General features: G+C 40.4%; 1 protein-coding gene and 1 long non-coding RNA gene across 2 annotated transcripts in view; both read left to right on the top strand.

Annotated features, from left to right (window-relative positions):
• Positions 1–3,716, top strand: part of LOC122539360 — a 31,324-nt gene extending 27,608 nt beyond the window's left edge. Inside the window, exons 3-4 of the long non-coding RNA XR_006309053.1 lie at positions 1,793–1,972; positions 3,681–3,716. This is a non-coding gene — a long non-coding RNA (uncharacterized LOC122539360). The remainder of the gene's footprint in view (positions 1–1,792; positions 1,973–3,680) is intronic.
• Positions 3,717–6,778: 3,062 nt separating this feature from the next.
• On the top strand, positions 6,779–20,047 carry ndufc1 (NADH:ubiquinone oxidoreductase subunit C1). The gene is made up of 4 exons (XM_043674101.1): positions 6,779–6,933; positions 11,313–11,416; positions 17,486–17,570; positions 19,720–20,047. The coding sequence occupies exons 1-3, from the start codon at positions 6,888–6,890 to the stop codon at positions 17,543–17,545; spliced, it is 210 nt and encodes a 69-aa protein (XP_043530036.1). The 5' UTR covers positions 6,779–6,887; the 3' UTR covers positions 17,546–17,570; positions 19,720–20,047.
• Positions 20,048–22,388: the final 2,341 nt, after the last annotated feature.

Here is a 22,388-nt window from a genome sequence, read left to right as displayed (position 1 = left end):
TCGGACCTTCGGGTGACCATCCTCCAAGGTGGACTTCAGGACAGGCAGCAGAGAAAAATGGCCGAGCAGAGGCTGATAGCTAAGTTCGGTACCCATAGGGAGGGCTTCAACTGTGACCTTGGGTTCATGTCACATTACAAGTGATCACCATTGCACAACACACACACCCAGATATTCCTACACACACACACTCTCACATACACATGGACACAGGTACACAGACACCCACACACACCCTTATAGACACACACACACTCCCACACTCACACATGCACCCCCTCACAGACTTAAGACACTCTGTACACACACATACACTTTCTCACACTCACAACCCCCACCCCAGACAGACAGACACAGACAGACAAAGACCCACATGTACACATATGTTTTGTGGGGTGAATTTGTACTTGCAGGGTTACATTGTACTTTGCTCAAAAACTGCATACATTCATGTAGAACTCTGAGCTCAAAAACTGCATGAATTTATGTAAAACTCTGTTATCTCACTTTTTAGATTTGAATCAATCTAAACATCAGGTCATAGACAGAGAACACAGGGGGCCAACACTCTGGAACCGCTGGCCAGGGGAAATACCATCCTTACATCCAGTCTGACAATCAGAGAGTTATATAGCACTGAAACATTCCTTTCGGTCCAACCAGTTCATGCTGACCCCCAATCCCAAATTAAACTAATCAACAGACAATCAATTCTTCAATGTATAATTTCAGTCACATCACACTGCAAATGTTTGCTATAAATTCTGTGTTACGATCAAGCCCTCCACAATCACCTGATGAAGGAGCGTCGCTCCGAAAGCTAGTGTGCTTCCAATTAAACCTGTTGGACTGTAACCTGGTGTTGTGTGATTTTTAACTTTATTTAAAAAGGGTTTAGATACTGTTGCAAGTATCAGGCCTGACACATGCAGGATGAATAAATAACGAAGATGTAAAAAAGAAAGGTTGGTCTTGAGTCTGACTATTAATATAATATTGAAAATATTATTAACTGGGCTAATTAAATACACATCTGAAGAATGTTTGCCTCTGATATGAAACAGGTGCTGCACTGGGAGAGTTAGCGTGCTTTGTGCACTTGCTGTGATGATTCATCCATGGTATTTCTTCAATGTGTGTGTCATTCAGATAAAAGTTTCCGACCTGAAAAATCAACTCAACTGCTCCTCTGATGCTGCTTGACCTGCTATACTTTTTCCAGCTCCACACATTATCGACTATGTCACTCAGAAGCAATCTACTTTCATTGCAGCAAAGAAGACATAGAAGTGATTGAACATTTTGTGATTCTTAACTAGAAAACAACCCAGATAACTTAGGCCAAGTTTTCACAATTAAGGAATACAAGTATAAACCAACAAACCTGAAACAATACTACAGCTTAGAGACTTCTATTTTCATCGAAGATCAGCTGATAAATGGAGCAAACTGATAGTACCTGTGATCAGTAAGCATCAGTTATAACAAGGGTTAAATTAGTATCTGTCTCCAAATAGAATTGAAAGCTATGAGTATAAAATTTTCTACAAAATCAATGTTTTCTAATGCAATAAGAGTCACATAAATATCGCCAGTAGTGTTTTATTAACTAGATTGCAGATGTAATTTTAATTTTGCTTTATTGTCTCATGAAGAGTTTTCTTCTTCTTGTTCGATGCTGTTAGGAGACAATATTACTTGTATGGAATTCCCTGGAGGAGGGAATGGGCTTATGAGCCATAACTTCATTATGAAATCTTTGTTTAACCAGTTTATTTTTGTGTGTTTCAAGGAGTGATTTTACATGAAGCAAGAAAAGTAGAGAAGGCACAGCCATCAATGGAGGTACAATTAAATCAAGAACGGCCGAAGGGATTTTGACGATGTCCCACTTGGTGGGGGACATACAGGAACAAAGAAGGACAAGACTATGGAGGAATCTGCAAAAAAGGAAGGGAATTTTAAAATCAAGGTATTGCATTACCAGGAACTAATGTAAATCAGCAAACAGAGGGTGTGGGGTAAACAGATCTTAGTTTGAGTTAGGGCACATGTAGTAGAGTTGTGGATGACCTCAAGTTTATGAAAGGTAGAATGTGAAGGGTCAATTAGGATTGCATTGGAATAGGAGAAAGTGAGAGTTGCAGATGCTGGAGATCAGAACGGAAAAGTGTGGCACTGGAAAAGCACAGCAGGTCAGGCAGCATCTGAGGAGCAGGAGAATTGACGTTTTGGGCATAAGTCATCAGGAATTTCTAGCAGAGCTTAAAAATAATAGCTTAATCTTGCCAATATTTAATTGGAAGAAATTTTTGTTATCTAGTACTGGATTTATGACAAACAATTTGACAATTTAGAGGCAGTGGAGGAGTTAAGGGTGGTGATGTGGAACCTGGTGCTTCTACAGTACCTGTGCAGAATGATTCACAGTTTTTGGATGTCATTCAGTATGTCAATGATATATGGTGGATGTGGTGGTGGTTGGCACTGGGGTAAGGCATGAGTGGAGGCAAGGATAAATATTTAGGAGACACCAAAGATAATGGAATTGGGAAGAGAAACTGTTGTAGGTGATATTTTTGCTTTGATCTCATGTATAAAAATGGAACAGGACTTCGCAATCAGTTGCAGCTGGGTGAGAATGGAATGGCATTGGAGGAAGATGGTTTGATCATAGAAACATAGAAGATAGGAGCAGGAATATGCAATTCAGCCCTTTGAGCTTGCTCTGCTATTAACTATGATCATGGTTGATCATCTAACTCAATACCCTGTCCTGCTTTTCTCCCTTTAGCCCCAAGTATATAGCTATATCCAATTCCTTCTTGAAATCTTACAATGTTTTGCTTCAACTGCTTTCTTTGGTAGCCAAATTCACAGGCTCACCCCTCTCTAGGTGAAGAAATAGTGCCTCATCTCAGTCCTAAATGGCTGCTTTCATATCCTTAAACTGTGAACCCTAATTCTGGACTCCATCACCTCTGAGAACATCATTCCTGCATGTACCCTGTCTAGTCCAGTTTTGTAGATTTCTATCAGATCCCCCTCATCCTTCTGAACTCCAGTGAGTATAATCCTAACTGATTCAACCTTTCCTCATACGTCAGCCTAGCCATCAAAGAATTAGTCCAGTAAGCCTTTGCTGTACTCCTTCTATAATAAGAACATTTTTCCTCAGATAAGTGATATCGAGTTGAAAGGCATTGAATAGGTGAAGAGTTGAGGAACCGCACAGGAAAAGGATTCTGATAGGAGTTGTATACAGGTCTCCTAGCTGTAAGCAGGACGTGAGAAAGAAAATAAATCAGGACATAGAAAAAGCATATGAAAAAGGTACTATTACAATAGTCAATAAGGATTTTAATATGCAGATGAACTGGGAAAATCCGCTACCAATCTGGGTTGGTAGCGGATCTCAAGAAAAGGAATTCATGGAATGTTGGTGAAATAGGGCTCTACCACAGCTGCTTCAAAAAACTATCAGGAATAGGCAGTTCTGAATTTAGTGATGTGTGATGAGGCAGACTTGTTTAGGGAGCTTAAAGTAAAGGAACACATTGGGGGGGCAATAATTGTAATATGATAAAATTCACTCTGTATTGTGAGAGGGAAAAGCTTGAATCAGACGTAATGGTATTACAACTGAGTAAAAGTAAGGTTTTTTTCTTATTCACTCACAGGATGTGGGTGTCTCTGGCTAAGCCAGCATTTATCACCCATTCCTAATTCCCAGAGGACAGTTAAGAGTCAATCATATTGGAGTCTCATGCAGCCCAGACCAGGTAAGGATGACAGATGTCCTTCCCTAAAGGACATTAGGGAACCAGATGCGTTTTCCTGATGGTCATCATTAGACGCTTAATTCCAGATTCATTTTATTGAATTCAAATTCCATCAACTGCCATTACAGGATTTGAACCTGGGTCCCCAGAACATTAGTTGAGTTTCTGGATTAGTAGTCTAGCAATAATGCCACCAGGCTTTCACCTGAAGTACAAAATAAATAAGGGAGGAGCTTGCCAGTGTTGACTAGAAGGAGAGTCTGACAGGGAAGACATTGGAGCAGTAATGTTTCATCTTCTCTGTCCTTATTGCTTTCTTAGTTATCCACTGTGTTTTGGTTTCCTTTGGTTTCCCATTAATTTTCACCACATTGTATGTTTTTTTTCTTTTGCTTTGATGCTGTCCCTAGTCAACTGTGATTGCCTCATCCTCCCTTTAGTATCTTTCTTCTTCCTTCTGATGAATTTCTGCTGTGTCTCCCAAATTACCCCACAACATCCTTCTGAATAGGAGGGAGACCAGAATTGCACGCAATATTCCAAAAGTGGCCTAACCAATGTCCTGTACAGCCGCAACATGACCTCCCAACTCAATGCTTTGTCTGATAAAGGAAAGCATACAAACACCTTCTTCACTATCCTACCTACCTGCGACTCCACTTTTAAGGAACTATGAACCTGCACTCTAAGGTCTCTTTGTTCAGCAACACTTCCCAGGATCTTACCATTAAGTATATAAGTCTTGCCCTGATTTGCCTTTCCAAAACACTGCACCTCACCTTTATCTAAATTAAACTCCATCTGCCTTCGTTGACCCATTGGTCCATCTGATCAAGATCCAGTTGAGCTCTGAGATAATGTTCTTCGTTGTCTACTTACCTTCAATTTTGTTGTCATATGCAAACTTACTAACCATACCTCCTGTGTTCATATTCAAATCATTTATATAAATGACAAAAAGCAGTGGTCCCAGCATCAATTGTTATGGCACACCTATGGTCACAGGCCTCCAATCTAAAAAGCAACCCTCCACCACAACCCTCTGTCTTCTACTTTAAGCCAATTCTGCATCCAAATCACTAGTTCTCCCTGTATTCCATGTGATCTAACCTTGCTAAACAGTCTGCCATGAGGAACTTAGTCAAACGCATTACTGAAGCCCATATAGATCACATCCACCTCTCCGACCTCATCAATCCTCTTTGTTGCTTCTTCAAAAAACTCAATCAAGTCAATGAGATATGATTTCCCATGCACAAAGCCAAATCAGTCCCTGCCTTTCCAAATTTGTGTAAATCCTGTCCCTCAGGATTCCCTGCAACAACTTGACCACCACCAAAGTCAGGCTCACCAGTCAATACTTCTCTGGCTTTTCCTTACCATCTTTCTTATATAGTGGCATAACCTTAGCCAACTTCCAGTCTTCTGGTACCTCACTTGAGGCTACTGATGATACAAATATCTCAGCAAAGGGCCCAGCAATCGCTTCCCTAGCTTTCCACAGAATTCTACGGGAACACCTGATCAGGTCCCAGAGATTTATCCACCTTTATGCATTTTAAGACATCCAGCACCTCCTCCTCTGTAAAATGGGCATTTTTCAAAATGTCAGAATCTATTTCCTAATGTTCTATATCTGCCGTATCCTTTTCCACAGAAAACACTGATGCAAACTACTTGTTTAGTATCTTCCTATTTCCTGTGGTTCCACACATAGACAGCCTTGCTGATCTTTCAGGAGTCCTATTCTCTGTCTAGCTACCCTTTTGTCCTTAATATATTTATAAAATCCCTTTGGATTCTCCTTAACCCTATTTACCAAAGCTATCTCATGTCTCCTTTTTGCCCTCCCGATTTCCCTCTTAAGTATACTATTACTGCCTTTATACTTTTCTAAGGATTCACTCGATCTCTGCTATCTATACCTGACATATGCTTCCTCCTTGTTCTTGATCAAAACCTCAATTTCTCTAGTCATCCAGTATTCCCTACATCTATTAGGCTCCTGAAATGTCGTGAGCTTTCCTCTCTGGTACTCTTTATCCAGATATCCACAACCCTCTGGGTGAAAAAAAGAAAAATAAGGTTGACCTGCTATCAGAGGGAACATGTATCTCAATGAAAAAGGACAGAACATCCTGTTATCAGGAGGTGGCATGATGGCTTAGTGGTTAGTAGTGCTGCCTCACAGTGCTAGGGACGTGGGTTCAATTCCTGTCTCAGAAGATAACTGTCTGTGTGAAATTTGTCCATTTTCCCCATCTCTGTGGGGATTTCCTCCCACAATTCAAAGATGTGCAGATTCGGTGAATTCAGGGATAGGTTCGGTGTAGGTTAGGTGCATTAGTCGGGGTAGTAGGTGGATGGGTCATGGTTCGGTGTGGACTTGTTGGGCTGAAGGGCCTCTTCCCACGCTGTTGGAATTCTAATTCTAACTCCTTCCAACAAAGATTAGTGAAAATCTGGAACTCGCAGTTGGAGAAGCTGTCAAGGTTGGGATTTAATTTTTCAGGGTGGCACGGTGGCTCAGTGGTTAGCACTGCTGCCTCACAGTGCCAGTGACCCAGGTTCGAATCCTGCCTTGGGCAACTATCTGTGTGGAGTTTGCACATTCTCCTGGTGGCTGTATGGGTTTCATCCGACAATCCAAAGATGTGCAGGTTTGGTGAATTGGTCATGCTAAATTGCCCATAGTGTTCAGGGATGTGTAGATTAGGTGCATTAGTAAGGGTTAAATGTAGAACAGTAGGATATGGGTCTGGATGGGTTACTCTTCGGAGGGTCGGTGTGGACTTGTTGGGCCGAATTCCACACTGTTGGAATTCTAAATAATTCTTCATATTGTTCCAAAATATTTCCCACCCCGTCGCCTGCCCAAGCGACAGCCACGCCCCTCAGACCCGTGGCTCCGTCAGCGTGGCCCTCTTGATTGACAGTTGGTGCGCGGCCCATTCTGTGCTACGATTGGGTGGCTGGTCGCGCAGCCGCAGATTCGCGGGAGTGCTCGCGCCGGAGCCGTTGGCGGAGAGTGGGCGGACGGAGAGAGACGACACCAGCCGCCATCTGCATCACGGTCGGCGGCGCAGACAGAGAGGGCCGTCTAAAATGCCGGCTTCCCGCGTTCTCCTGAGGTCGGCCCAGATCACTCGAGGTGAGTACGTGAGGCCGGACTCAAGGTCAGGAGAGGCCGGGCTGACATTGTCACCGGGGCCTGTCAGCCCGGGTCCTCCCCCAGCCTCAATCAGGGTTTCGATGTTGAATGTGTGGAGCCTCCCCCCTCTGCCTCCATCCCCTCCGCGCTGCAGTCCCGAGTTTTCGCTGAGACGTTAAACCAAGGTCCCATCTCTTGGTGGAATAAGGATGATAGTCTGAAATATCTGAAGTGTTGGTCATGTTCGACTCAAAAGTCGTTCATTTGTCTGCAAAGACCTGACGGTTTTCTGTTTACCTTCCCACACATCCATTGCGGAAAAAAGTTGGTCCTCGAATAATGCTGAGTTTTTATTTCTCCACTGCACCAACTGGATGTTTAGTTTAGAGTATGCACAGCTTCCTGAATATTAATTCTGAATGTGTATCCTTTTGTTGGAGTCAACCTGTGTCTGCTTGTCCTCCATTCGTAGTTTGAATTCATTTTAAGGCTTGTCTTTTTCTTATTGCCTCGATAAGATCACCTTTCTAACTTCCAGAGAAGGTGGTAAGCTTTGTTTTTAAATAGAATGTTTTAGTCTGGAATGCTGTAGCTAAGTAGGTGGTTCAAGTGGTTCTGTTTAAAAACTTTAACAGGTCATTGGATATATGCTTGTAAAGGTAAAATTTGATAACGCTTTAAGGTTTGATAAGTCTACTACCTCCCTTTAATATACTGTGCAATTCTTCCAAATCTGAAAAGCCAAGGATTCTTCAGTTCCACATATTTGGGCTTCTAAGGCATGTAATGATTAAAATGACACAACACCAGGTTATAATCCAACAGGTTTAATTGGAAGCACTAGCTTTTGGAGCGTCGCTCCTTCATCAGGTGATATATATTCCTGATGAAGGGTTTTTGCCCGAAACGTCAATTTTAGTACTGTTCGGATGCTGCCTGAGCTGCTGTGCTTTTCCAGCACCACTAATCTAAACTCTGGTTTCCAGCATCTGTAGTCATTGTTTTTACCTAATGATTAAAATGATCTAGTTCTGCAGAAGGATTACTCAACCTGAAATGTTAACTCTGATTTCTCTCCACAGATGCTGCGAGACCTGCTGAGCCTTTGCAGCAATTTCTGTTTTTGTTAATTATTAAAATTGTTTTTTTTTGTGCTGCTTCCCTGGAATGTTTGTGACCAGAAAACTACAATTTCATTGCACATTTCCCTAGTATCTTTTGGTTTCTGTCATTGCACTGCATTAGATTAGATTACTTACAATGTGGAAACAGGCCCTTCGGCCCAACAAATCCACACCGACCCGCTGAAGCGTAACCCACCCAGACCCATTCCCCTACATTTACCCCTTCACCTAACACTACGGGCAATTTAGCATGGCCAATTCACCTAACCTGCACATTTTTGGATTGTGGGAGAAAACTGGAGCACCCGGAGGAAACCCACGCAGACACTGGGAGAATGTGCAAACTCCACACAGATGGTTGCCTGAGGTGGAAAATGACCCGGGTCTCTGGCGCTGTGAGGCAGCAGTGCTAGCCACTGTGCCGCCCATTGGTTGGACTTAAAACGTGATGAACCTACAGAGGCTCCCTGATCTTTCTTGATTGCATACTTAATCATTTTCATAACATTTATGAAATACATATGTTGCCCACTTGATCCTTCCTGCAAGTAATACTCAACATTTACTTGTCAAATTTAATCTACTATTGTTCTATTCATATTTTGTCAAGGTCATTGTTCTTAATCCTTCACCTACTGAGCTCTGTCTGCTAGTTCATTTAGATGTAAAAGATACTCTGGAACACCAGAGGGGTCTTCTGGCTACCCATCATGAACCAATATTTCATGTTTCTTCAGCTATTTGTGCCTGTCTTTGTTTACATAACAAGTGTTACAATTCATTATTTGGAATTTTTTGAAACATTTAGACCCTGGATTATTTTCTAAAGTAATGCCTAAGATCTGTCTCTAAAAACTGAATCTCCACTCCATTCTCTCAAAACTCCATTCCATTTAGGATCTGCTATGTGCTCCTCTGCCATACTTAAATGAATTGCAGAGGTTTAATGCATTGATGAATGTATATATGAATGTGTAATATTTTTGTTCCGATACTATAATGTTACATTAAATTGCAGACATGCTTCCTCCTTTGTGGTCATGACTTTGTTTGCACCAAGCAGTTTGCAATGTCAGGTTACTGGCAGTGTTCAAAATTCATTTCCAGTTTCAGAGCATTGCTGAGAACCACAAGAAGCAAATTTGTTCTGAGCAGTAGATTTATGTTTTACAGCTGAGATATAAATGCAAGAGGTTTTCAAAAAGAACACCTGATCCAGCCCTCAAAAGTGTGGGTGACGTGATATATGTAGGCAAAGTAGAGTACTGAAGTGATAAAGTTAGGTCCACAATTTTAGCTTGGCAGGTGAAAGCAAGATTGTCTTCATAAGCAGATATAGTATTTAGCATGCCACTTGTTTCAAAGCCAAACAAAAAAGAAGCATGAAGGATTGCATCATGTTGGCACAGATGAAATTATGTGTAAAACTTGCTTTATTTAGTCTTTTGTATATAAACAAGTGGACACAATTATCTATCGTAAAACCATAAGAAATAGGAGTTTGCAGTTTGGCCCCTTGAGCCTGCTCCACCATTCAATAGGATCATAGCTGATCCAACATTCCTCATATAAAAAACCTTAAGAAATAGAAATGGATTTTGGTGCTGGGTCCACTTCTTTTTATCATTTATATAAGTGATTTGAATATAGGAGGAATGGTTAGTAAGTTTGCAAATGACACCAACATTGATGGTACAGTGGTTGATGAAGAAGGTTATCTCCAAGTACAACAGGACCATCATCAGATAGGCTGTGGAGTGGCTGATGGAGTTTAATTTAGATAAATGTGAGTTGTTGCATTTTGGTAAAGCAAATCAGGGCAGGACATGTACACTTATGTAGGGTCCTGGGGAGTGTTGCTGAACTAGGAGACTTTAGGTGCAGGTTCACAGTTCCTTGAAGGTGGAGTCACAAATAGACAGGATAGTGAAGGTGGTGTTTGGTTTACATACCTCTGTTGATATAGGTTGTGTTGCAATGCGTTGAGTATAGACATTGGAATGACATGCTGCGGCTGTACAGGACATTAGTGAGGCCGTTTTTGAAATACTGCATTCAGTTCTGGTCTCCCTAATGTAGGAAAGATGTTGTGAAACTTAAAAGGGTACAGGAAAGATTTTCAAGGATGTTGCTGGGTTTGGAAAGTTTGAGCTATAGGGAAGAGGCTGAATAGCCTGGGGCTTTTGCCCTGTAGCGTCAGAGATTGAGGGATAACATTATAGAGATTTATGAAATCATGTGGGGAATGGATAGGATAAATTGCCAAAGTATTTTTCCTAAGGTAGGGGGGTCCAAAACTAGAGTGCATAGGTTTAAGGTGAGAGGGAAAGGATTTTAAAAGGGACCTGAGGAGTAACTTTCTCATGCAGCAGTGGTGCGTGTATGGAATGAATTGCCAGAGGAAGTGGTGGAGGCTGGTTTGATTACAAGATGTAAAAAACATCTGGTTGGATACCTGAATAGGAGTGGTTTAGCGATATATGGGCCAAATGCTGATAAATAAGGGGAGGTGATGGCCTTGTGGAACAAACACAGGACTGTTAATCCAGAGATCCAACTAATGTTTTGGGCACCCAGATTCAAATCTCACCATGGCACGTTGTGGAATTTGAATTCAATAAAAATCTGGAATTAAGAGTCTAATGTTAACCATGAATCCATTGTTGATTGTCAGATAAATCCATCTGATTCACTAATGTCTTTTAGGGAAGGAAACTGCCATCCTTTCCTGGTCTGCCCTAAATACAACTCTCGATCCAGACCATGTGGCTGACTCTGATCTGCTCTCTAGGCAATTAGGAATTGGCAATAAATGCCGTCACCCCATGAATAAATAAAAGGAACTGCATTAATTCAGGATATCTGATTGGCATAGACAAGTCGGACCAAAGGATTTGTTTAGATACAATACCACTCTCTTACTCTGTCATTACCCTGAACAATCCCTGTTGTGATGTGCTGAAGCTGAGATGACTGACCTCCAGCAACCACAGCCTTTTTTTTAGTGTCAGGAATAATTCCAACCTAATCACCAAAACTAATGGTGTTGGAGAGGTTACTAGTTCAAACTTCTATTTGCATTACTCACAACCCTGCTACTTTGGGTTTTTAGATGTCTGTTGTGTCTCTTTTGCAATATTACATCTATTTTGTTTATATAAATAATAAAGAACTTTTTTAATAGCAAAATGGATGGAGCACTGCTGTAGGCAATGTTTGAACAGTTTAGTAAATAAGCATATTTTCTGTTTTCAGTTTTGACTCGTTCTGCTTTCACTGCAAGGAAACCTGACTACACAAATCCCAACTGGTTGCGTGTTGGTCTAGCATTTGGAAGCACAATAGCACTGTGGGTGATGGTAAGTAATTCTGTAGAAATATCTGAAGGAAAAAGACAGGGGCAACTGTTCCAATAGTCAACACCTTACTTGCCATAATAACTTCATTGTTAAACTAGAAAGCAAATGTATGACATTACAATTGTATGGTAAATGTGAAAATAAACATTTTCCAGTTTATGCAATAAGTAGAAAACTTTGAGTTCTGCTGTCATTAATAGTTTTGGAAAATTGGTGTGGCATAAGGAGAGGCTGCAAGTCAGAAGGCTGGATGTGGTGGGGGTGAGGCGGGGAGGAGTTCTCGGGATGCACCCAATTGGTTGTTTTTTGCACCTTCAATGTTAAAACAAAATTTATGACTTTAAATGAGATATTAGGCTTCAAACTCTTGATTTAAAGCAGGCAATGGTAAACCGATGATGTGAAACAAAGATTCTGGTTCAGACTTTCTCAATATATAATCATGACAAAAGCAATGTTTCCATAAGCTGATTCAGTGCTTCTTGGTGGTAAATTTGCACATTATGCTGACTCTGGCTCTGAAATTTGCACATTATGCATGCCATAAATGAGGTAACATGTCAATTAAACTTTTATTCTGAAGTGATCAACCAGAAGCCACACAATTCCCAATGCACTGACCTAGGAACTGCCAAAGTTGCTTAATATCAGACTGTTACATTTTTAAAAAACTTATCTATAAATGCATTTTTGGCCAATGCTACCATCAGGTGGAACATCATGTGCTCTTTTAAACTTGTGTCCAGTAATAAATCAGTGTAAATAAAGTCACCCTAGCCAAAGAATTGTAAGTACATTTTGTGGACTGGCACTAGGTAGCAAATATAAAGCTAAAAGGCTTTTGACTGATTTTTCTACCAAAAGAAATTCTTCCTCCAGATACTTAGAAGCTGATTGTACAAAACGCTTTTAAAATAAGAAACTGTTTAAACCTATTTGGAAGTTGGAATACACTTTAGTTTAATCACAATGTACAGGCGAATGTCATTGAATGTTTGATTTGAATGTGTCTACAATTACTACAATGGTTACTTTAAATCAGAAATATTTTGCTTGATGAAACTTTGTATGTTTTCAATTACTATCGAGTAGTAGTGTGAGTACATGGGGCAACTGCGCATGTGCAGATGGATCACAGTACACCTATCTCCTGCATTTGGAATATGTACACGTTTATTTGCAAACAAAATAATTGCACAGAAGTAGAACAAGTTCACGATCACATTAATGCTTACTAAATACTGATTTGTCTGCAAATATTTCTTTTAAAAACGTCCTTTAAGAAACTTACACAGTATGATAATCTGTAAATTGGAGTAAAGCAGTCTTCAATAGACTTCTCAATGTGATGTTCCTAAATAGTTCAAATGATGTTTTGCACAGTGCAGAGTCCAGGTGTCACTTTCGACTCTTTAGAAATATTCTGAAGTACATATTTCATGTTCACCTGAACTTTGAATAGCAAGTTATCAATCAATCAAATTCTGATTGATAATGCCTGTATTTTATGTGAATCTACATCTTACCTGTAAGCTCATGCATATTTGACTTGCCAGAAATCAAAATCATGCATTTGACTGGAACTTAAAAAATTTTGCACAGTCCGTTAAATTGTAGTGTTTTAGTTTAGCTAAATCTTGAAAGCGTTGGAGCATTGTTTTGAAAATCACATTGTGATTCCCCTGCTACCAGTACCAGTCTAATCTCAGTGGTGGGAAAGTTATTGGAAAAATGTGAGGGACAGCATATATCATCATTTAAAGAGACACGGACCAATCGGGAATAGTCAGCATGGATTTATTAAAGAAAGTTTGTGTTTGACAAATTTGATCCAACTTTCAGAAGAGGTAACCAGAAATGTTTCTGAGAATGATATATTTGATCTGATCTACAGGGGCTTTAACAAGACTTTTGATAATGCAGACAAGTTTAAAAAAAAAAGACCCTGTGCACTCCAAGGTAGATTAGCATATTGGATCCAAAGTTTGCTCAAAGACAGGAAGGGGAGAGATGATTTTGTAACTGGAAGTCTGATTTCTGTGGGATACCACAGGGGTCAGTGCAGGGCCCTTGCTAGTTGTGGTCCGTATTAAGAATGGGTTTTAAATATTGGAGTATGATCAAGAAGTTTGCAAATGACAGGAAAATTGATAGCATGGTAAACATTGAGTTTAGCCATAAACTGGAGGAGGATATTAATGGACTGGTCAAGTGGCCAGACAGTGGCAAATGGAATTTTACATGGAAAATTGAGAGGTAATACATTTAATGAATCAAGATATTATGCTATCAATGGAAGCACTTGGAAAGTCCAGAAGATCAGACGGTTCATATCCCACATATGGTGTTCATATCCACAGATCCCTGAAGATAGCAGGGTGGATAGATAAGAATGGTTAAGAAATATATGGGATACTTGCATTTAATATTAGTTGAGGCATAGAATACAAATGCAAAAAGGTTGTGCTGGAACTGTATAAAGTGCTAGTTAAGCCATAACTGGACTACTGCATGCCATTCTAGTCATCTCATTTTAGGAAGAATGTGATTGCACGTAGAGAGAAGGTCAGAGGAGATTTAGTGTGATGCAGCCTGTGCTTTAGGGTCTGAGCTGAGAAAAGATTAGATAAACTGGGACTGTTTTCCTTGGAGTAGCAAAGGTTGAGATGGTGGGAAGCTGATAAAAAGGTGTATAAAATTATTAGGGATATAGAGTGGATAGGGAGGCAGTTTTGTACATGAGTACAGGGCTCAATAAGATTTAAGGGGAGTATTGAGACAGTAGTTTGCAGAGTGTTGGGAGTCTGGAACTTGTTTTCTGAAAAGGTTGTTGAATCAAACTCTAACATTTAAGCAATACTTATTTTCAGTTGTGTTGCCAAAGCATTCAGAGAATTGGGCCAAGCACTGAAGACTTGTTGACTGGTTTAGACACAATGGGCCAAATAGCTTCCCTCTGAGTGTCTACAATAGAGAATCCTTCTTAACATCTGTCAAAAAGTATTTCTAATTTTTTCATAATAGAATGACTTTCTTTATCCAGAGTCATCATTTTCGCCCTTTTAAGGTTGACTTCAAGTAGGTTTGCATCATGTGGATACTGTAGTAAGTTAATGCTTGAAAATCCCTGTGTGCACTTTGTCAGTTCCTCCCTCCAGGCAAGGATAGTTTGCATTCTCTAATAACTGAGGAAAGTACTGTTTTTAGATGGCAATGTTTCAACTGAATTTGCAAAAGCAATGCTTGTGGCAGATCCCCTATAAACAGTGGGCTGCATTTTGGCTAGAAAATCATACGTGAGCCAACTGCTGCAATTTACTTGGGGAAGGCCCTTGCATTGAATAAATTTAGATGGTTGGTAGCATTTATTTTTCATTCATGGAATGTGGGCACCACTGACTGTCAGCAGTACACCTTTCACTGTACTCTTGTATTCCTATGTTTGAGTACATCTGGCAATAAAATTGAATTCTAAAAAGTTAGTTATCTTCCCTAAATTACTTTGGAACTGGTGGTGGTGGTGAACTGCCTTCTTGAATCACTGCAGTCCTTGGGTTGTAGGGGCACCCAAAGAGCTGTTACGAAGGAAGTTCCAGTACACACTGCTGCCACTGTGCATCGGTGGTGAAGGGAATGAACGTTGAAGGTGGATGAGTCGCTAGTCAAGTCTGTGAAGGTGGATGCGTTGCTCGTCAAGTAGACTGCTTTGTACTGTATGGTTTCAAGCTTCTTGTTGTAGCTGCACGCATCTAGGTAGCTGGAGCATAACCTTGTGAACAGGGGGCAGACATTAAAGTGATAGTTGAATTATTTGCTACAGAGATCTTAGCATTTGACTATCTCTTGTAATCACAGTATTTATATTGCCTGTCCATTTCAGTTTCTGGCCAATGATAGCCGATAGTCATTGTTATTGGGGATTTAGCAATAATAATGCTGTTGAATTTCAATGGGTGGATGGTTAGATTCTGTTTTGTTGGAGATGGTCATTGCTTTGCACTTGTCACATAGGCTGATTTCTGGTAGGTAACATTTAAGTCTGGATGTTGACCATGTCTTGATGTATGTTTATCTGGACTGCTATAATACCTGAGGAGTCATGAATGATGTTGAACATAGTGTGTTCATCAGCAAATATCTTCACTTCAGACCTTATGGAGGGAAGATGAAGCAGCAAAAGACGGTTGGGCCTAGGACACTATCCTGAGGAGCGACTTTTAGTGACCATCGCCATCTTCCTTTCTTCTAGGTATGATGCAGTCCCCGACTTCCCATTGACTCTTGATGTGTTGGAGACAAATGCTGCCTTGATGTCAAAGGCAGTCACTTTCATCTCATTTTGAGTTCAGCTCTTTTGTGTATGTTACAGCCTTGGTCCAGTTAAGGTCAGGAGATGAGTTACCCTGGTAGAACCTAAATTGAGCATGACTGAGCAAGTTATTGCTATGAAATTGCCACTTGGCAGCACTGTCAACAATCCCTCTGTAATAGAGTTATACAGCACTGAAAAAGACCCTTCGGTCCAACTTATCCATGCCAACCAGATATCCTAAACTGATTAGTCCCATTTACCAGTATTTGGCATACATCCCTCGAAACCCTTCCTTCCTATTTATGTGCCCATCCAGATGCCTTTTAAATATTGTAATTATACCTGCGTCCACTGGCAGCTTATTCCATACACACACCACTCTCCGCGTGGAAAATGTTGTTCCTCAGATCCTTTTTCAACCCTCCCTTCTTACCTTATACCTATGCCCTCTAGATTTAGACTCTCCTACCCTGGGAAAAGACCATGGCCATTCACTCTACCCATGCCCCTCATGATTTTATAAACCTCTAAGATCACCCTCGGCCTCCAATGCCCCAGCGAAAAAAGCCACAATCTATTCAACCTGTCCCTATAGCTCAAACTCTGTCACTTTGCTGTTCGAGAGTAGACTGAAAGGTGGTAACTGGCTGTATTGGATTTGACCGAAATTTTATGGGCAAGATATAATTGGGCAATTGAGGATTTTTGTTGCATTGTGGTAGTGTCCCGATTCAAGTACCACCTGCACCAGCTGTGTCACAACATGTCTGAATAGGTTGATTAAAATACTTATAACTAGGCAATTTTTCACACTGTTAGGTAGATGCATATCACCAGTGACATGCATTACCCAATGACAGATGGAGGAAAGAACCATTCATATGTACTTCCAATTATTATGTGGTGTTTGTTCAGATTAGTCCTGTCATGAATCGTCATTAGTAACAATTGATTGCTGCTCAATTGTTTTATAAAGGATCTTTTAAAAAATTAACATTTCTGTTCGGACAAATTTATAGAAATGTCATTCAGAATGGATGTACCACTCTATAGCAGAGTCCATTTTCTGACCTTTGTTAGTTTGAATTGTCCTGCATTTACTATTTGTGTAAAGTCTCTCATCTTTCTTTGTCGCCTCCTTCAATGCATGCCATACATAAGAAAACAAATTTGTTTTGAGCAATCACTACCAAAGACCATGGTCTATACCTTGTGCCTTGCCCCCAACAATCTTGTGTGTTCATTCAGGCCTTAGTGGCCATCATTCATGTGTAACTATCAGAAGTAGAAAGGAATTAACAATATAAAAGCTCATGTTAATCTCTCAATACTGAGAGTTACTGGACAATATGCAGGAAACATACCCAATTTATCTGTTCCTTACAGATTTAAAAACTCACGCTAAGATAGCATTTTCAAGAAATGAATTGGAATGCTTTTGTTTCCTCCTCCCCTTTTTTAGGGGTACTTCTGTCTCTCCATTTTTTTCCTATTTAAAAACTGGCATGGTATGATCTTGTGGTCAGCAATATGGATGCATTGAAGCATATAACAGTGCTTTGCTGCTGCCCCACCCATTGAAGACTAACACTACAAGTTAGAGATTTGCAAAACATAAAGCTCATTTATGAAACTGACAGTTTATTCATTCATTTGATTAAGTTCATTCAGTTGATTAAGTTCATTGTATGAAATACCTTTATGAAAGTATTCTCTACAAGTAGAGTTTATTGTGCAACATTCTGTTAAATGTTCAGCTCTTCAACCAACATGAACATGATGTCCAAGAATACAAAGCACATCATGGAATCAAGTAACTGACCAACTGCCATTCTATGCACAGTAAGTACAAAAATTCAATATATTATTAGCCGTATATGTTTAGAATGAGACAAATTCAGCAAGGAGTTTGTCACATTGCCATTGTTTAGGAGGTTGTTCAAAGCTACCTTTCATCTAAGAAAGTCATGATCAAACTGTACAATATACTGGACAGATTGTGCCTTTAATGTTGCATCCATTTGAATGCTATGTCCACTTTGCTGACTAACTAGGAAAGGTTTGCTTGTGGGAGACGATACACAAGGCTGTTCTGACTATCAGGGATCTGAATAATGAGAATAGCGGGTACCTAAGAGATCATTTAATAGAGTTTAAGGCATTGAAGGGGAAGAAAAACATGAACCCAAATACTGCTCTGAGTTGAGTTGAGGGTTATAAAAAGGTGACACATTTTCAAGCTAGTAAAACATAAAGTTTAGACTCATCTCAGGAAGTCCTCAGCATGAACAATGTACTTCCAGAGTGATTCCACCTCTTTCTCAGACTGTTGTCTCAGCCTCCACTGGCTTGTAAGCATCAAATAGGTATCTTGTTTGTTCTGATGATTAGTCACTGAGCCCAAAAAGTGGACTGTGCTTTCTCTCCACAGATGCTGCCAGACTGGCTGAGTTTATCCAGCAATTTCTGTTTTTGTTTTAGGTATCATTTTTGGCCTTGAGCTGGACAGCTGAAGCTACATGTCCCATCATGAGGATTACATGCCTCCACCTCCAATTAGGGAGATTTAAACCAATCTTTGGATAAGCACATGGATGATGATGGGATACTGTAGGGGGACGAGCTGAGAATAGTTCACGGATCGGCGCAACATCGAGGGCCAAAAGGGCCTGTTCTGCGCTGTATCGTTCTGTGTTCTATAATGCCTGCCTTATTCCATCTTCTTTGAAACAGTAAACCAAGTTTTTGTTGATTTCAAACTCCACTGTTACAATGTTCCCTAATCATCCTTCCATCTTCATCCTTAAACTTGACATCATTCAAATTTTGGTTGCCTGTATCTTAAACCTATGCTATGTCCTGTTCACTATTACCCCATATGCTCGTTGATCTACTTCGGCTGCTGTCTACCCTTCCATTGATTTTAACATTCCCATCTTCATATTACATATGTACAAGAGTAGGCCATTCAACTCCACAAAAACTGCCAGCAAATTAGATTGCAGATGATCTGTAGACAGATTTTGGCAAGTCAATGGTAATTAGCATGGTCATGGTCACTGAAACATGCTAAACATGTGCCATCACCTGCTCTGACAGGATTAGTACCTGTCACCAGGGCATTAGCTTACTAGTCCAGTAATATTGCCACTAAACCACCAGCTCCCAGAATTAAGAGAGCAAATTTATGCATATCCTAGTCCTCTTTCTCTTCCCTGTTGGCCTCATTTTCTTCCTTACCTGATTTACACCTTTTACCCCTTTTTTATCCTCAAGAGTCTGACTTATGTTGGATATATGGCTGAGTCTCAAACATCTTTGGGTAACCTGGCTAAGATATCATGATTTGTGTTGATAATTAATATTCATGGGCTATTGGACCATGGGGCAAGTTAACTCTATCTCTAATAAGTGCAATCAAGATTTCTAACTTTAGGGGCAGCATCATAGCTCAGTGGTTAGCACTGCTACCTCACAGCGCTACGGACCTGGGTTTGATTCCAACTTCGGGTGACTGTGTAGAGTTTGTGCATTGTCTACATGGATTTCCTCCCACAGTCCAAAGATGTGCAGGTTAGGTGAATTGGCCATGCTAAATTGCCCATAGTTTTCAGGGATGTGTAGGTTAGCTGCATTAGTCAGGGGTAAATGTGGGAAGGTTGGGAACTGGGTGGGTTGCTCTTTGAATGGTTGGTGCGGATTTGTTGGGCGAAAGGGCCTGTTTCCACACTGTAGGGATTCTAATTCTAATTCTTTGCTGCCCTTCATTGTTTTAGTTTGTATTTCTGTAGATGTGTAATGCCCCTGGCTGTCATACAATGAGAAACAAAGTTGAGGTAATTTCCCTGAGAATCTGTAGTAGAACAGGATGAAAGTTGTAATGTTGTCAGCTGTTGTAGAATAGTACTGGATCACATGGTCACTTTCCTAGTAGGTTCATGGGACAAGTCTTCAATTTTAACAAAAAATAACTTTTTTTTTCTCTCTACAGTACTTAGAAATAATTAATTGAAGGAACACTGGCTTATGATACAGTACATCAGGAAGATGAAAACCATTTGTCAAATGAAAAGCTTGAATTGACACCTCGAATTACCTTTACTTATTCTTAATAAAACAGACTCATTCTGGAATAAGTGAAGAGAAAAAAATCTACCTGTGCCTCATTCAGTGTCAGCATTGTAATATTTTTGTGAAAATTGTGAAATGTACCATCTGTTGTAAACTGAAATGTTTCTGTGGTGAATAATAAATGTAGTGGAAGGTCTTACTCAGTGTTGTACTTGGGCTTTTTTGAAATAAATCTGTTTTCATTGATATATATTGCCTTGAGAGTTCTAACAATTTTTCCATCTCTGTTTAATTCTTTGCTACCACCATAGTTCTTAACCACCTGCCTCTCCCTGACATGCACATTTCTCAATCAAACAAGAAATGATTATTTGCTGCTTGTTGTGAAGATGGACTAATTTCTACTTTGTCTTTTTTCATAAATATAAATTCCTTGTCCTCAAAGTAGCTTGGTTGACATCAATGATTCCTATAAAGGTTGAATTGGTTGTGTGTCACTATCTCCAGTGCTCTGCTGACTTCCCAGCACATTTGTTCAGTGTTGTATATTTTATCTTTTTTGTTAATTCATGAGATGTGAGCATCATGGGCAAGCCCAGCTTTGCCCATCTCTTCTACTTGAAAAAAGTGGTAGTGAAGCACTTCTTGAATCACTACAGTCAGTGTGCATTAGATATACTCTCAGATCTGTTAAGAAAGGATTTCCCAGATTGTGTGCCTCCAACAGTGAATAAATGACGATTACAGGCTGTTTTCATCCATCTACACATCTTCAGCCAGGAGTCACTCTATAATAAGTTGGAGTTCTGACTAATTTGTTCCTCCCCCCTCGTCCAAGCAGACAAATTAAGAACGTGTGAACATTATTGGCAATTTTGAAGAAAGTGAAAGAAGTGAGATTAGAAGTGTGTGAAATGGATCAGATGTGAGGACTCTTTGCGTGGGTTTCCTCCAGGTGCTCCAGTTTCCTCCCACAGTCCAATGAAAGTGGGGGAATCCTTTTTCAAGAGAAAGAAAAATGCATCAGGAAAATTGTGTACAGTTGCATGTCAGGACTGATGCAATGTGGAAAGAAGAATTGAAAATCAAATTGCTACTTGCAGGAAGCAGGATCTGAGAAAGTGTGCTGGAGATAGCTGTAGAAATTTGTTTATATAAATATTAGTTGATAGCCTATTCAAATAAATAGAGGAGGAAAGGGTCAGAACGAGCCATGTGAAAGTAAGTAAAGAATAGAAACTGAAAACAAAAGTTAATGAAGTTTTTTGAGTGCAAACTAAGAGCAGGGGATGGCACCAATACAATAATCAATGGGCCACTAAACAGTTGAGGGCGAGAACACAAGTAGGACTGGGACAAGAAATGTTTTACATATTTGACAAATGTAGGGCCGCATGGTGGCTCAGTGGTTAGCACTGTTGCTTCACAACGCCAGGGACACTGGTTTGATTCCCCCCCGCCTTGGGCGACTGTCTGTGTGGAGTTTGCAGATTCTCCCCATGTCTGCGTTTGCTTTCCTCCCACACTGCAAAGATATGCAGGTTAACTGGATTAGCCATTGCCTGTAGTGTCTAGGGAGGTGCAGACTAGGTGGGTTAGCCATGAGAAAAGCAGGGACAGGGTAGAGGTGGTGGGTCTGGATGAGATGTTCCTCAGAGGGTTGCTGTGGACTTGAAGGGCCTTCTTGTACACTGTAGGGATTCTGTGATTCAAAAAGTTGGCACTATTAGAATCTGTTTGGGTATCCATAGCAACACCTCTTATTCAGAGGAAAAGAGATAAATTAAAGGAGAAACTGCAATGGGAGAATCAGTTGGCTTGATGGCAGAAGGTGTTAGTGGCTATGTACTTGATGGCAGAAGGTGTAAGTGACTATGTGCAGTCAGCTGCATCGCTCAGTCAGTATACTAATGCAGATGGCATCATTGACTTCTGATTCTGGAGTTTGTTACCATGCACAGACCTCAGAGGTCCAGAAGAAAAGGAATAATGTGGATCACTTTTTTTTTTTTTGGGTACCTACTCAAAGATTTAAGTGGAGAGATTTCAGACCAGGACACTCTGGGGATAGTGTATAGAGAGATTGGACATCTACAGGGAACGGCAGGCAATTAGAAACTGGAAGTTGTTGAAATGGCCTCTGATATCAGAAGAGTCACTGCTGCTGAGGAGAGATGAAAAAGAGAGCAAACTTAGTCATGATAGGAAGAAATACATTCAGTCGTGTAACACAAGTTGAAGTGTTGGAATGGTGACCACAGTCCTGCTTGTAGGAAAAACAAGTCAGCTGTTCATGAGGTAGGAAACTCTGGAAGTGAGATTTTCAAAGGACATAAGGAAGATGAGATCAAGCTTTCTATTAATAGTCTCCATGATGAAATAGGAGAAAGTGAGGCCTGTAGATTTTGGAAATCAGAGTTGAAATGTTTGGCGCTGGAAAGGCACAACAGGTCAGGCAGCATCCGAGGAACAGTAGAATCAACGTTTCAGGCATAATTCCTTCATCGGATGAAGGGCTTATGCCTGAAACATTGATTATCCTGCTCCTTGGATGCTGCCTGACCTGCTCTACTTTTCCAGCACCATACT

This window comes from Chiloscyllium plagiosum, chromosome 32 (assembly GCF_004010195.1).
Source record: "Chiloscyllium plagiosum isolate BGI_BamShark_2017 chromosome 32, ASM401019v2, whole genome shotgun sequence".
NCBI lineage: Eukaryota > Metazoa > Chordata > Chondrichthyes > Orectolobiformes > Hemiscylliidae > Chiloscyllium > Chiloscyllium plagiosum.
Note: the sequence above shows the minus strand (reverse complement) of the source record. Positions and strands in the feature narration are given on the sequence as shown.